Below are 15597 nucleotides of genomic sequence, written 5' to 3' on the forward strand. Positions count from 1 at the left end.
AGCTACAGTAGACTATTGGTTCCTAATATTATTTGAAGTTCTCACTTTCCTGGCTCACCAATGCATTTCTCGAGAACTTGAGATCAACACGACAATCTGAGGACTATTTCCTATTTCTCAAGATTTCTATCAACTCTTTTACCTTCTCTTGTCTGAAACTGCACAGATGTTTACATGCTGAGCCAAGACAAGAAAAACCTTCTGAACCTCTGAACCCTTGAAATCTATAGCCAAATTGTTTGACTTTTGCACCTTCCTATGGGAGATACAAATACTTCTCCCTTTCGAATCTATAAAAGGAAGACGATAGTGCTCATCAGTCTTGAAACATAACATGAAATGGAGTGCTCGAAAGGGCTTCACCACATCTTTTGCTACGCTCACTGTCAAACAGCAGTATGTTACAAGAGAGGCGTGTGCCTGTTCATATTTATTTTAGAGCAATGTGGACAGTAAAGGCATGCAAAAGGGAAAAGGAAGGTAAGAATTCAGCAAATGTAAACATGCAAGAATGATTGACACAGAAATACAGATAATGAAAACTTTGGTAGACATGTCTGACATTAAAAATGTCATAAAGTTCTTGACTTGTCTGAGTTCCTAAAATAGACACTTAATGCATACATATCAGAGAATAGTCCTCTCCTCTGAGCATGAGGCAGTATGCAATGATGCTTTAGAGCTCAAACTCTGATGTCAGACTCCACTGATTCTTTGTTCCAAATGTGTCATTATACTTGTGACTTTGAGAAAATGTAAAACCTCTATTTATTATTTTTAGCTACTCAAATTCTGTGACGAGTGCTGGCAGGTAGTGTAGATGATTTCTAGCCTCAATCCATAAGACTGCTACAAGCATTCTATATCTAGGCCGCATAGACAATATTGCTTCCACAGGTGCTAATGAATAGTGTCAGGAAGCTGCCCGTATCTCTTGCAATAAGAGACTTTTGTGATTTTTCCCAACAACTGTAGCTTCTCGAGTACTTCTGTAAAGGTAGGTCACCTTTTCCATTTATTTCTATTTGAAGAACTCCTTTATTGCAATCACATACTGCTATAGGATTTAAATTTTTCTGTCCAATGTGATTTACCTCTCCTATCGTACTTTATCAAGGATTTCGTGAATTAATGGGAAAACTAAGTTAAGTTAGGAACCACCTGCTGTTAAGCACTTGAGAGCACACACACAAATAAGAATAAAAAACACACACACAAGAAAACAAACCCACCCAACCTTAAAGTAACCTTTCATCTCCGAGTTCGAAAGAGAAGGGGTGAGTAATATAGCCTGGGCAAAGTACGATCTCTGTGAGGACCCCACAAAGGAACAGTGAACTGGTCATTGTTCTGAAAATCTTGGATTCTGTCATGGGAACACAGGGCAAGAAGGTCTTGCCCTTTATAATGGGCAAGGTGTCACAAAGAGCAGTGGTTAAGATGTTTATTGACACAAATGGAAATATTTTAGGGCCAAGCTAGGAAAGAAAACATTTCAGGTGTTATTTGAAACTTTGTGAGAGAAGCTCACCAAACTTCAAGTTCAACATACACCATATAGCTCCATTTCAGATGTCTTTTACAGGCTGAAGACGAATGTCATTGGTCTGATTTGCATTTCAGTGTGGGAATGGGACTCTGGGAGAACAATCTGCAGCATGTACCATCTTGCACAGATCACCATGTAAATATCTCTGCATGTCCTTCACCAAAGAAGACATCAATCACATTCCTTCAGCTTTTAAGAACTGCCTGTCATGGACCTACTGCCCACCGGGCATTTGCCTCAGCTCTGATTTAACTGATGGGAAACGGACACGTTTCCTATGCGAATTTTGAAACATAAATTTTCATTTTGGAGTCTATTTAGAAAAGTTGCAAAAACAATAGAGTTTCTTTATACCCATTTCAAAGTTTCCTTTCATTTGCTTCTCAGGTTACCACGGTACCTTTATTAAAGCCAAGAAACCAACATTGATACTTTAATAATAACAAAACTCATGTATTTGTGTGTGTCACCTCTGTTCTTACACTAATGTCTTCCCCCCGACCCACAGGATCCCACATTGCATTCAGCCTCCTCTGGCCTGTGATTGTTTCTTGGTGTGGATGAATTATTTTTATCCGGTATTTTTATGACTATCTTCCGGTCTAGGTTTGTCTGATAGTTTTCACGTGAAGGGCCTGGGGCTACAGGTTTCTGGATGAGACCACAGAGATGAAGTACTTGTCCCATCACTTCCTATCAGATGTTACTTGATAGGAGGATAGCTTACCATCAGTGATGCCAACCTTGGTCATTTTTAAGGTAGTGTGTGCGTTTTTCTCCCTTGTGAAGTTTCTTCCTATGTTTCCCTACGTCTTCCTGGATATTTAGAAGCTAGCCAGTCAGGATGGCCCATATTCCAGAAGGGAGAGGTTAAAGCTCCATCTCCTGGTGGGTGGGTGGGGAATAGTGTCTTACCTTAGTTGGAATGCATCAGTAAGAAAAATACATCCCTTTTCCTGTATTCATTGATTTACTTATTTAATCACTAATTTATAACAGCATGGACTCATGAATACATATTTTATACTTAGTTTGGGTCATTATTTCAAACTATATAGTCTTTGTTGTTCAAAGTGTCTCCGGTTTGGCCATTGATGGCTCTTTCCATCTCATAAAGAGACAGCTGACAAAACTGTTTCTTTCCTGTTGTGTTTGTATCGGTAGAGTTTTTTCACATAGCATTTGAAAAATCTTGTTTCATCTTTTGCTGATCTAGTTAAGACCCAAGTGTGGAAATGCAGAAAGTGTAGATGGTTTCATAGTCTATTTTTGGAGGAAAATAATCCAGTAAGGTCGGTTTCTTTGCTGGAATCAGTTACCCTGTGGATCAAAATGTGCCAAAGCGACGCTGTATGTCTTGTGGGTCACCGACTGCTCTCCTTTCGTCCTGCAAGTGCGAGTCAAACATGACGAAAGAGGTAGGATTCCAGTTAAAAGTTTTCAGCGAGAGTTTTATGAATTGGGAAATAGTGGTGAACCTAAAAGGGATGAAGCGGCACGTTCTGTGTGGAAGTGCAGAAAACAACAGCCGCCACAAAAACTGGCCCGTACGGGGATCGAACCCGCGACCTTGGCGTTATTAGCACCACGCTCTAACCAGCTGAGCTAACCGGCCAGACACAAGGGTACATTGTCGTTTGTATGCTATTAAAAGGAAACGAATCAATACGGCCTCTCCGGTAGCTGGAAAAGGAACACAATGAACCCAAACGACCACAAGCTAATATTCAAAGAGATAAGAAATCGCATTCTTCCTCTCCCCCGTCGTGGAATTAGGGGCAAACAAAGAGGAATTCTTAGTATTTGGCGTGAATGAGCTCTATTTCCTGAGGACTGAGGTAATCGATATTCTGGAACACCTGCCTGAGAGCTAGGCCTGGCACCACGGCCACATTGATAGGGAGGCTCTGAGAATACTTGAGGAGACGAGGTAGCCCAGGACCAAACCCAAAGCCATTAAATAATAAATGGAGAGGTTTGCAAATAAGAGAAGGTGTATCCAGCAAAGTAGGAGGCAACTCAAGAGTAAGTGAAGATTGGAGGGTAGACCTCATTCTTTCATCTCTCGACAGGAATCGAGCAGCCATGACTGTCAGACCACGGTGCACACGTTAAATAATGATGGGAGACACTGAGGCTAGACCTCAACATGTGTGGCTCTGGTGCAATAGCAGCGTATGTTACAGGCTGGCACCTGTGATATGGGCTAGGACTGACCTCACAGAAGAGATAACAGTGTTATTTCCCAGGGTTTGGAGTCAAGAAAGGCAGGGAGTGACCCCTCACAGAACGGGCTTTATGCCTCTGTTTCCACACTCCTGCCCATCCCTCCCCTCACCCCACTCGTCTTCACTTTCCCTCCACTTCCCAGCTTCCCAGAGGCACTCAGGCCACTTGACTTGCTAACTCCTGGTCCTGGTGTGGGTTGAACCAACCGGTGACCATGGTACTGTTGGCAGTGCTAAGGCAGGCTAAGTGGGCCCCCACGAGACTGGGTCCAATCTCTCAGAACTTGGAGGTGTCCTCAGCAGGAAGGCTTGATCAGAACCCTAAATCCCTTGGATTGGAAGCTGAATTGCCCAAGAGTGACATTTGACGATGGGGAAAGATTGGTGAGTGAAAAAGAGGGAAAACTAAAAGACAGACAGAGAAAGGCAAGGATGAGGTGACAAGAAGAGCCGTAGAGACCACGAGGAAGAGCCTAAGAGACACAAACTGAGCCTCTGGGAGAGAGCAAGATTGAAAAGATAGCAAAGGACAGGGAAAGTCTGAAGGGAGAGAAATAGAGGCAGAGAGAGAGTGAGAAAGAAAGTGACTAAACGGACGCAGAGACCAAAAATGAGAGACAGAAATAGAGCAATGGAGGTAAGTAAGGACAGAGCAAGCAAGAGGGGAGGAAAGTGGAAAGATACTGAATGAGAGACAAGGGCAGAGACAGAGACTCAGAGAAAGAAAGAGAACCAGACTAAGACACAGGGAGAGACAGAAAAGAAGATATTCAGAGAAACAGGAGCAGATTGAGAGACAATAGAGACAGAGACAGTTTAGGCAGGAGGAGACTGAGGGAGGAGGGTCCAGTGAGAGCAACAGTGAGAAGCAGAGACAGGTCAGGGCCTGAAGTCCAGAGACAGACATGCAGCAAGGCACCCAGCCCAGTAGTTGAACAAAATTTGAGCCTGAAGCTGATTTGCAGGGGTAGGAGATGAGCATGAAGAGCCATGTTTATTTGACATTTGACATTTAAAATAATGATATTCACATTGAGTTGTGGAGAAGGGAACAGCTCCCCACTCCATGGACAGAGGAGCCTGGCAGGCTACAGTCCACAGGGTCCCAAAGAGTCAGACACGGCTCTGTGACCAAACAAAAATGACAGAACATTAAGAGTAATCACTATTTATATAACTCTTTGTAACAAAGCACTTTTAATCCGGAGTAGGATGTTTGCAGACACAGGATGGTTTTATGCAGGACAGGTGCTAAATGTGAATTCCTGGGAAGTTCCTCTTTCAGAACAAGCTGGCTTCTCATCCTGGACTGAAGTGGCCCTACTGGAGTTGGTGAGGGTGTAGGGTTCAGACAGCACCCCTATCCTGGCTCTTCTTTGCCAGCCCAAGCCAGGTCTGCAGCTGCTGGGAGATTTTCTGTAGAGAGGTGGGGAGAATTTGGAAAGTTCAGACTCCAGCACTAGTAGAGAGCAGGAACATGCAAATTAGCATGCAAATGATAATGTAAATCACTCCGAGCTTTTTCTGTCTTACCTGTCGTGCAAGGCGGAGGCTAGGTGAGTCTGAGGGTCTCTCAGGTGCCATGTCCAAGCAATGAGAGGCACTCGGTATGAGAACGACTGGCTCAGAGGGTCCCAAAGGCTGTGTTACACTCAGCACATGCCAGGGGTCTGCATCCCCTGGAAAGAAAGGAGAGGATGTTGTGTTGAGCCACAGCCAGATAGACACTAAGGAGTCAAGTTCTGATGGCATACTCACCATTAACAAACAGCACTTGGGTGGCCCCTGGGGTCTGGCCACCATAATAGGAGTTCGTCTGGGTCACAGCCTGGGCTACAGATGAGGTTGAAAGCCCAAACACCTGTTCACAAAGCTCAAGCTGGGAAGGCAGAGCTGGGAGTTGGGAGAAAGGGCACCCAGGGACCTCACAGGTGACATCTGTGGAGAGAGGGATTCATCAATGTGGAGTATATAGCCAGCCCCCTACCTCTATAATAATCATGTACAGAGCCCTCCCCAGTGACAACTGAGACATTTCCAGACCCTCCCTTCTGTGAGTTCATGGTCCTGTCAGAGAGGCATTTAGCCCAAGACACTGATGGCCCAGAATGATCAGGGCTGTGATGGAATAATGTCTGGAGTGAGGTTGGGGGTGTCTCAGAGGGAGCATAATGAGCCTGGACCAGCTTAAGATGGCTTGTCTGGGCACAGCAGAGACTGTATGTTTTGGAGATGAGAGTTGGGCCAGTCACTCACAGTAGCCGAACTCAGTACAAGTTTGGTACAACCACTGCCGGTCACCCACACTGGACACTTGGAGCTCTGTGACCCGCAGCTGTGCCACTGTCTCTGCTCGAGAAATGCTTAAACACTTCTGACCCAGGCTCTGTGTGACAACCTAAAGGACAATACACATACATATATGCAGACATACATTCCTTTCCATCAACCCTCCCCCCCCCACCTCACCATCAAGCCAGGGCAGGGCCTGGAGCCATCAGTCCTACAGGTCAAAGGTCAGAAGTCAGAAGAGTGAGTTTCTGAGTTGTCCTGGGGTCACTGGTCAGAGTTGCTGGGGACCTAGGTCCCTGTGGGTTAGAAATTAAGCTGCTAGATGACTAGGAACTTCTCATCTGTAAAGTTGATCTTGGGCAAGTGAGATCTCAGTTTCCTCAGTTGTGTGTGGGGACAATAGTAGTGTTTACTTCCTAGAACTATTTTAAGAATTCAGTGAGATAATATATGTGAAGCACACCGCACAGCATTTGGTGCAGACATCGATGGAAAAATGACAGCGGGATTGTAGAGGTTGGGAGTCGGAGGGAGTCCGAGGCTAGGAGCCCCGGTCTCTAGGAGAACTGTGTCCCGAGGACAACTGTGTCCCCTGGACGAATGTTTTTCCTTCATTCTACAAATACTATTTGAGAGTCTGCTGTGTGCCAGACGCTCTTGAAGGCCCCAGAAAGAGGACAGAACAACGTAGGCAAAATAGTAAGCACAGTCGCTAACATTTGCCTACTGTGCTCCAGGCTCCCTGTTCCCTAGGGCATACTCTACTACCTCATTTCACCTCCGAGGTCCTTTTGAGATGTAATACCCATTTTACAGATGAGGAAACTAAGGTGCAGAAGGGTTTACGCTTGCCCAAGTTCACACAGCGGAGGTGGAACAGGAATCCTCGCTCTGCTCACTCTTGGCGGTGCTCGGGGTTCTCACCTGCACTGCCCGACGAAGCCCGCGGTAGGGTGCAGAGCCGCTGCAGTTGCCCCGATCCCCAACGAGGAGTCTGCAGAGCGGTCGCACACTCAGCGGCGCTCCAGCTTGCCCATCGTACTGCACCGCACCTCCCACGAGTGCCTGCAGCGCTCCCAAAAGCTCTGCCTGGTCCTCAGCGCGCTCCAGGGACCCGCACACTCCCAGGTCCGCGCGCAGCGCTGCCCGAGCCGCCCCGCTCGCGCGCAGCCGCCGCTCCACCTCCGCAAAGGCTGCGGACGCCGCCGCCCGGCACTGCGGATAGCGAGAGGCAGCGTTGGTGAAGACTTGGGTCCGGAGTTCGGCCTTTCCCTTTCCTTGACCCTCATCCTCCCTGGGCTCCCCACTTTTCCACATTCAAATTCATCCAGGGGGCAGTTGAAAGTCGCTTTTCGAGGCCTCGCCCTCTTCCGGCTCCTCCTCCGGGCCGTCCCACCCCAGGCCCCGCCCACACTAATACAGCCTCCTGATAGGGTCGTCCGTCCTCAGGCCCCGCCCCCGTATCAGCCCGCCCCTGTTGGGTCCTCCCTTCTTGGTACTCAGACCCATCTTCAGCTCTCGCGTTCTTCCCAAATTCACCCACCTCTCGGGGCTCCCAAGTCTCTGAGACCCCAACACCTTGCAAACTTCAGCCGTTTTCTCAGGCCCCCATCCTAAAGGCCTTTTCCCTTCCCCTATCCCCCTTCGACTGGGCCCCAACTCATACCTCCAGGGATCCGCCAATCGCAGTGTTCATTAGGCTTCTAGACACCACCTAAAGTCCGGCCGCGGGAGAATATCAGGTGACCCGCACCACCGAGACCCTCCTCCCGCCAGGCCCACCGCCCGCCATCCTTACGTCATTATACTTGGAGAAATCCAGTATGGCCCGCACCGGAGCGGAAGAGGCGATGGAGGCAAAAAAAAGATGGGGAAACTGAGGGAGAACAAGTTATCAGCGTGAGGGCTGAAGGACTGGGACCCCATATCTGCCCGCCCCTGTGTCACTCGTTGTGTGATCTCAGGCAAGACCCTACCTTCTACACACCGAACTCTTGTGAAGGCAGATTGGGATGGGGGGATGGGGGGAGGAGGGTGTGGAAGGAGGTTTTCCTATTATCTGAGTTAGGGACCTCGCAGTCCGAATTCCTTTCCCCCAGTCCACCCAGAGGGGTCCCAGGACCTTCAGCCGGGCCCAGGCAGCCAGGGAGCCAGCATAGGAGCCTCCGAAGCAGATCCAGGGGCTGGTGGAGGAGACGTTGAAGAGGCGGGAGAGTGTGAGGCGGGCAGAGGCCACATCCGCCAGCCTAGGGTGAGAGGAGAGGCTGAGTCGGTTCCCGTGGTTAGGAATCCCTGAAGATTCCCCGATTTACAGGCGGGGATCCAGAGACAAGAATGGAGAGAGGCTGGCCAGAAGCTAGGGTTTTTTCTCATGAGGTATTTCTGAGGATTCCTCATACCTACACACTCATTTCTGCACAAGTGCCTAGATCAGAGGAGACTCATTTGGAAAGCTTCCACTCTTCTCTTCCAGACTAGGTGGGAGAAGAAAAACCTTCAAGACAGTTTAGGTGAAAATCTAAATTATAGGAGGGATTGGAGACTGTCAAAGAGAGCTACTCAGGAAGAGGAGGGGGCCTAGGCTGGATAGGTTAGGAGGTATTGGTGGAGAGGGAGACACGATTAGAAAAAGAGACAGAGATATTGGAATATATCTAACATCCTTTCTTTTCTTTTTTCTTTCCCTTTGGCAGTACCACAAGACTTCTGGGATTTTAGTTCCCGGATTAGCAGTGATCAAACCCATGACCCTTCAGTGGAATCGTGAAGCCCTAATCACCTAATCACCAGGGAATACCCTAACATCTTTTTTTTTTTTTTTTAATCCCAAACGCTTTCTCCCCTCCCTAACCTTTCTGAAACAGTTTGCGGTTAGTGTCATCCTACTGCAGTTGGAAACTAGTTTAGCTTGTGAAAAGATTAAGAGACAGAGAAGAATATACAGGCAGTGTGATACAGATGGAGACACACAAAGATGGAGACAAAAGTGAGGCAGAGAAAGTCAGACTGATTACAGACAGACACAGAGATAGCAAGCAGAGAAAAGAGAGATAAGTCCTGGGGGAAACAATAAAGTAGGTGAAGGGGGGAAGAAAGAGAAGGGATTTGGTAATAGGAATAGGGTGCACTGAAGGAAGTGAGAGAGGGAGCTAGACAAATACCTGGGGGAAGCCCACTCTTTGAAGAAAGCAGAGTTCAAAGGCTCAAGGAAGCGATGTGCCTGCAAGTCTGGAGAACAGCAAGAACTTCAGTGTACCTGGAGCCCAGTAAGAGGGAGAGAGAGAGGCCAGAGAGCTAACTGGGGATCCTCTGAAGCCAGCATAGGAGCTTCCAAAGCAGCTCCAGGGGCTGGTGGAGGAGATGTTGTAAAGGTTTTGTCTTTGCTCTGAGTGCGATGAGAGACATGTGAGGGATTTGAGCCAGGAGAGAGGTGATCTGGTTTATCGTCTAATGATCACTCTGGCTTCATCTGGAGAATAGACTGATGGGATCAAGGACAGAAACAAGGAGACCAGTGAGGAAGCTGTGTCATCCATGTAAGGGATTCTGGTAGTCTGGACCAGCTGGTCATAGGGTGATAGCAAAAGCTAAGAATACAGTGGAAGAGGTGGGGAAATAAAGGATAGGGAAGGAGAGAGATGCAGAGACAGAAAAAGAAAGAGTAAAACACTGAAAGACAGAGAAGAAAACATGAGACCAGGGACTCAGAGGTCAACTCTGGGCAGTGGAAGAAGAGACAAAGATGCAGAGAAGTCAAAATACAGACATCCTCAGTCCCATGACCCCAAACATTCCCTACCCCCACTCACGCATGGCGGCTGGACAAGAAGCGGAGCTGGGCCATGTCCAGCCCCTCAGCAGGTATACTCAGGCCATAAAATCGATGTTCCAGACTTATCACCAGGGCCCCCCAGATTGGGGCCAGATTTGCAGGGTGCCCTGTGAAGAGTCCAAAGGGGATGTGTGTGAGTCGGGTTTCAACTCTTGCAAACCTCAGGCTTCACAGCACTTCACAGTATGCAACTCCCCTTCCTTGCCTCCACCAACTTCCCCCTGTCTTTCCTCACCCTTGCTTCTTACCTCTCATCACTGAGCCAGGTCCAAGGCTGCCTTCACCCCCCAGATGCAGGAATACAGGTCCGTTCTGGCTGGTCCAATGTTGGTCATTTACCCAGTACCGCTAAGAGGTGGGATGGGGAAGAAGAAATGGAATTGTGAGAGTTCTGACCTACTCTTTATTCCCTGTTCATTCTGGTCTCTTTTCCTAATGGATCTTTTTAATCTGACATTGACTTGTTTATTTACATGTTCATTTCTCTCCTGTTTGTCTCCTCATCTAGAATGTAATATCTACAAGGGCAGATATTTTTGTCAGCTCTTTCACTCTGATAACTCCAGGGTCAAGAATAGTGGCTAGCAAGTGGTAGGCACTTGCTCTATATTGAGATAACTATTATAGAATAATTAATGAATGCAGGTGGATTTAGGAATAAGGTCTATGTGAGATGACCTTTGGAGACTGTGGGGAGAGCAAGTGTAAAAGAGTAGATATAAAAGTGGTAAATCTGTTCATTCAATATATATCTTCAAGTGCCTATTGTGAGCCAGTTCTGGTTCCAAAGCTGGTCCAGATTTTTGCTCCATACTGAGACTTGGTGGTGGGTTTGGTGATTAATCTGAAGGACAGGGAGAAGGGGGGTGGTAGTTGAGGGGCAATGAGGGAGTGAGAGTGAATGACAGGGAAAAGGAAAGACTGAAGGATAGGACCCGAGGAACAAAAAAAGTGGGAGGCTAAAGAAAGGAAGGGGAGACTACGGGATAGAAGGCAAATCTAAGAAACAGAGGAGCTAGACTAAAGGGCCATAGGGATACTGACAGCAGATATCAGGTAAGGGTGATGGGGAGAGCAATGAGGTGACAGAGGTGTAGAGATAGGAATAGAAAGCAGAGACTGAAGGGCGGAGTAGGGTGGGCTCAGTAGGGACTGAGAAGGGACTAGGGTGGGCAGCGGATCTCTGCTCTCCTGGCCTTACCTGCAGGAAGGAGCGTCTGTCAGAGGCATTGAAAGGGTCCAGTGGCTGCTCCAACCACCCCTCCTTTGGGAGGGTCACAGAATCTGGGCCCAGCCCCAGGCCCAGGGCTGAGCTCTCCTGAAACCTCAGGATGTGCTCACCAAGGCGCCGAAGGAGGGAAGCTGTGGGATGTGGAGAGGAAAGAGTCGGGCCAGGCCCCCTTGGGGAGGCCCTGCCTGACTTTCAGGATCCTCCTACCTGGAGCTGAGGATGCCCAGAGGGAAACCAGGAGCAGAGGGCCCAGCCATGGCACCGGCCTGATGGCCATGCTGTCTAGTCCTTTGCGGGAGGGTTCTAGCGGCTGTGTTCCTTCCACTCACTCAAGACTTCCTCTATTGTCCCCAGGGCTGGCCTTTCAATTTATAGTCTTTGATCAGGAGCTCAGGTATGTTTACAGACTCTTGTCCTGGAACAGGTCAAGCTTCTGCTGGAACCATTCAAGCAAGGCAGCAACGCCAGAGTCTGTATATAGAGACCTGCGGCTGTGGCCCCTGGATATCCAATTCTCTCTCTGCTCTTGATTTTCTCCTCTCTTATCCCTTGATCTCCCTTCCCTCTGGCCCTCCCTCAGTCTCCATGCCTGTGCCTCACTCTCCCCTCTCCTTCAGGGGCCATCTCTTGTTACCTCAGGAGCCCGTCTTTCCCGCTCCCTCTCTCTGCCCTCCAGCATACTTTCAGTCCCCCTCATTTGCCCCAATACTCAAACTGTTCTCTTTGTTCCTCGATTCTCTTTCCATCTTCTCTCTACTTCAGTCTCTCTCTTTCCTCTCTCTCTCTTTCAGTCTTGGTATGTCTATTTTCCAGTCTCCCCTTTTTTTTCCTGCTCCCCATCAGTCTCACCCCCACCCTCTGACCCACAATCTCACCACTTTCCTTAGATCCCTTATAGCACTTTGAATATTTCTAGAGCAGCAGAATATTACTCCTGCCTCAGAATGCTTGCCCCTGCTCCTCTCACTCTCTGGATTCCTATTTCTCCATAAATCTTCATGGCTTCCTCCCTCACCTCACTCAGATCGCTATTCAGAGTCCAGAAAGGATCTTCCATGGTCATCTCTTTAAAAAATTGTCAAACCTGAGCTTGCCAGCCCCAAGGAACATCACAGTTACCTAGGAAGCCTGTTACACATGCAAATTCCTGGCCCTACTCCAGAGATTCTGATCCAGTGCGCCTGGGTAGGAGCTGAGGACGCTGCGTGTCTACAAAGTTTGCTTGTAGTAGTTTTCTGGCAAACAGGATCAGGAATCGGGCAGGGAGCCCAGGGCAACAGTAGGGTCCCCATAAGAAAATAGAGGTGAGGATGAAACAGCCGTCTTTGGCAATAACGAGCAGGCAGGTTTAAAAATCCTCCTCCGAATATCTTGGCCAATGAGAGACAGAAAAACAAAGAAGTGGGAGGCGCTTGGTTGAAGCATCTACATCCACAGAGGCTGGAGCAGGGAGGCAGGACAGCTTCGCGCTCCGAAGTCAGTAGAAGGCCCTGGGGAAGCATCCTGGACCTGCCACTTTCTAGTTCAGTGACCCTGAGGAGGTTTTGTCACCTTTTAAAGACTGTTTCTACATGGTGTCAACCGCCATTCTCTGCCTTTTCCTACTCAGGTCTTTGGCTCAAAGCACTGCCCTAATCCAAAACTGAAATGAAGAAAACACTTCCATGTACATGAGAATGGAAAAGAAAAAAAAAAAAAAAAAAAAACCTCAAGAATAAATTAACCAAGGACGTTTAGGACATGTGCCCTCAAAACAACAGAACATTGAAATTAAAGAAGATTTAAGTAAATGGAAAGTTATCCTGTGTTCTGAGTTGGAATATCTTAAAATGTTAAGAAGGTATTAATAAAATGGTCCAAACGGGGGAAAAAAAAGGTTAAACCACTAAATCTCCTCTATTCTTTACTCTTCTTCATAGCAATGTATCAGAAGTATAAATATTTTATTTATATAGTTCATCATCTGTTTGCCAGATGAGAATAGTAAGCTCCACAGGGCCAAGGATTTTTCATCTCCTTTGTCCATTGCTCAATGCCCGGTTCTTACAAGAGTGTACACAGTGGGCAATCAATAAATGTTTGTGAATGAAAAATCCACCAACCAATGTTGATGGGGTTCTACTCTAAAAATTTATCTACAATCCAACTACTTCTCTCCACCTCCAGTGCTATCATCTTCTTCTAGCCACCAGCATCTCTGACTTGGACTATCACAGACGTCGCTTAGCTTTACCTCTATTTTCAAAGCAGACATATTTTACTTCTGGACAATGCACTCTTTTCTTTAGTGATTAAAGCAAAGTATACCAGATATTTTTGATCAGCCACAAGACAGGCTGTTCTAGTTAACATAAAGTTCACGCAAATTCATGTATAAGTCAGCATACCATTCCTCAGTATGTGAGGTGACATCCTTTTCCTTGTTAGATATCAGGGCAATACTTGTCTTGTAAAATGTGTTTGGAAGAATAAATGCAGAATAATTTTGCTGCAGTCACCTAACAAATTGGAGATAACCTCACAGACATCAAATTTGGAATGAATGTTGACTTCATTTGTTTTTCAGCAGTGACACTACCTTCCTTCCCCTCCACCCCTGCCCCCAGCAAACACAGTCCCAGCAAAAAATGAAATTTCAGCATTTCAGATTTGGCAAAGGGGCATTTTCACCACTCACTGCTTGAAATCCAAATTCTACGTTCATTTAAGGAGGGAGCAGTGCTGGTAAGGCACCATCCCTTTGAAAGAGCTGATGACTGGTATTTTCTGAGAGGGGGCTTAGGGTAGACTTTCAGAGGGTCAGTGGGTTGACATATTCTGTGGAAGCATGGTTCTTCTGGAGAGACTCTTGTTGTTTGGATGGCACTCAAAGGGATGTTTACTGAAGTGAGTGCATCCCTGGCTGGCTCATTTCAGAAAGCATGGTTTGACAGTGATTGGTTGTGCAAATGTTCACAAAACGATTATCGTGGATAGATCAATTGGTTTAAATTCAGGTCTGGTGGCTACTTGTTACCACTGCTACAGAACAGTCTTTTCCTAAGTTTGTGATTAGTATGTGTTCTCAACATTTTACTTTGGCATAAAGCAAACATTAGTTGTTTGTTTAAATATCCAAGTAATGTATAATAAAAATACTGATTTTATTAGTGATGACCTTTCATTGATTTAGGCCTTGAGGGAATTATACTAAGTGAAATAAGTGAGACAGAAAAGGACAAATCCCATATGCTCTTACTTACATTTGGAATCCAAAAAACAAAATAAATCAAAATCGAGTTCATAGACACAGAGAGCAGATTGATGATTGAGAGGGAATGGAGGATGGGTTAAAGGAATGAAAGGGGTCAGAAGGTACAAATTTCCAGTTATAAAAAAAATGTTATGGAGATGTAAGGTACACCATGGCAGTATAGTTTTTAATAATACTACTATATTGAATATTTGGAAGTCATTAGGAGAGGAGACCCTAAAAGTTTTCATCACACACACAAAAAATATATAAGATATATGTAAGATGGATGTTAAATAGACTTACTGTGTTTCATTAGTTTTTTCCAAGAAGCATTATAAAAATTTGCTTTTTCTCTTTAAAGCTTTGTCTCTGATCTCAAGGGTGTAAAATTATTCATAATGTTCCAGGGACTAGCAAGTCTAATTAATTTCCAGGTCTCCTACATTGCAGGAGGATTCTTTTTTTTTTTTTTAACTACTTTAGGTAAATTTAATGACTGTAAAAGCTGTTCACAAAGCAGCAAAGAAATGCATTTTCCATTTCATAGAAAGTTGTTTCACCACTTGAGGCTTGGCTCCAAAGCTTTATCTTTCATTAGTGACCAGTCATATTTCTCCGGCTGCCAGAAAGGACTGACGCCAACCACTCAGGTCAGCAATATGCTGTGGAGTCCTTCAGAGTGGTGCAGGAGGATTCTTTACCATCTGAGCCACCAGGGAAGCCTAATCAATTTTTAAAATTAATTAATTTATTTTAATTGGAGGCTAATTACTTTACAATATTGTAGTGGTTTTGCCATACATTGACATGAATCAGCTTTGGGTGTACATGTGTCCCCCATCCTGAACTCCCCTCCCACCTCCTTCCCCATCCCATCCCTCAGGGTTGTCCTAGTGTCCTGTTTCACATTTCGAACTTGGACTGATGATCTATTTCACATATGGTAATATACATGCTTCAACGCTATTCTCTCAAATCGTCCCACCCTTGCCTTCTCCCACAGAGTCCAAAAGTCTGTTCTTTTTATCTGTGTCTCTTTTGCTGTCTCACATATAGGGTCATCATTACCATCTTTCTAAGTTCCATATATATACTCCTGGGCATACACAATGAGGAAACCAGAACTGAAAGAGACACATGTACCCCAATGTTCATCACAGCACTGTTTACAATAGCTAGGACATGGAAGCAACCTAGATGTCCATTGGCAGACGAATGGATAAGAAAGCT

General features: G+C 46.2%; 1 protein-coding gene and 1 non-coding gene across 3 annotated transcripts; both read right to left on the reverse strand.

The window, feature by feature from the left end:
• Nucleotides 1-3090: 3090 nt before the first annotated feature.
• TRNAI-AAU lies at nt 3091-3164 on the reverse strand. The gene has a single exon. It is a non-coding gene; the product is annotated as a tRNA-Ile (tRNA).
• Nucleotides 3165-4933: 1769 nt separating this feature from the next.
• Nucleotides 4934-12416, reverse strand: PRSS16 (serine protease 16). Of its 2 annotated transcripts, none has more exons than XM_043450755.1 (13): nt 12252-12416; nt 11340-11547; nt 11103-11263; nt 10150-10249; nt 9879-10008; nt 8192-8315; nt 7868-7945; nt 7736-7783; nt 6994-7284; nt 6034-6175; nt 5536-5715; nt 5311-5456; nt 4934-5193 (listed from the first exon to the last, which is right to left on the reverse strand). In XM_043450755.1, exons 2-13 carry the CDS (start codon nt 11407-11409, stop codon nt 5125-5127), a joined length of 1539 nt encoding a protein of 512 aa, XP_043306690.1. In that variant the 5' UTR covers nt 11410-11547; nt 12252-12416; the 3' UTR covers nt 4934-5124. The 2 variants fall into 2 exon arrangements, with proteins under 2 accessions (XP_043306690.1, XP_043306689.1); XM_043450754.1 differs by having other exon boundaries at nt 11340-11603.
• Nucleotides 12417-15597: the final 3181 nt, after the last annotated feature.

The sequence above is a fragment of the Cervus canadensis genome, chromosome 28, assembly GCF_019320065.1.
Source record: "Cervus canadensis isolate Bull #8, Minnesota chromosome 28, ASM1932006v1, whole genome shotgun sequence".
NCBI lineage: Eukaryota > Metazoa > Chordata > Mammalia > Artiodactyla > Cervidae > Cervus > Cervus canadensis.

Coding starts and splice junctions, on each gene's coding strand:
- PRSS16 (XM_043450755.1), bottom strand. CDS start 11,409: ATGGCCATCAGGCCGGTGCCATGGCTGGGCCCTCTGCTCCTGGTTTCC. Junction 11,264..11,339: donor CTGGGCATCCTCAGCTCCAG/GTAGGAGGATCC, acceptor CACATCCCACAG/CTTCCCTCCTTCGGCGCCTT. Junction 7,946..8,191: donor CTGCCTGGGCCCGGCTGAAG/GTCCTGGGACCC, acceptor GTTCTCCCTCAG/TTTCCCCATCTTTTTTTTGC.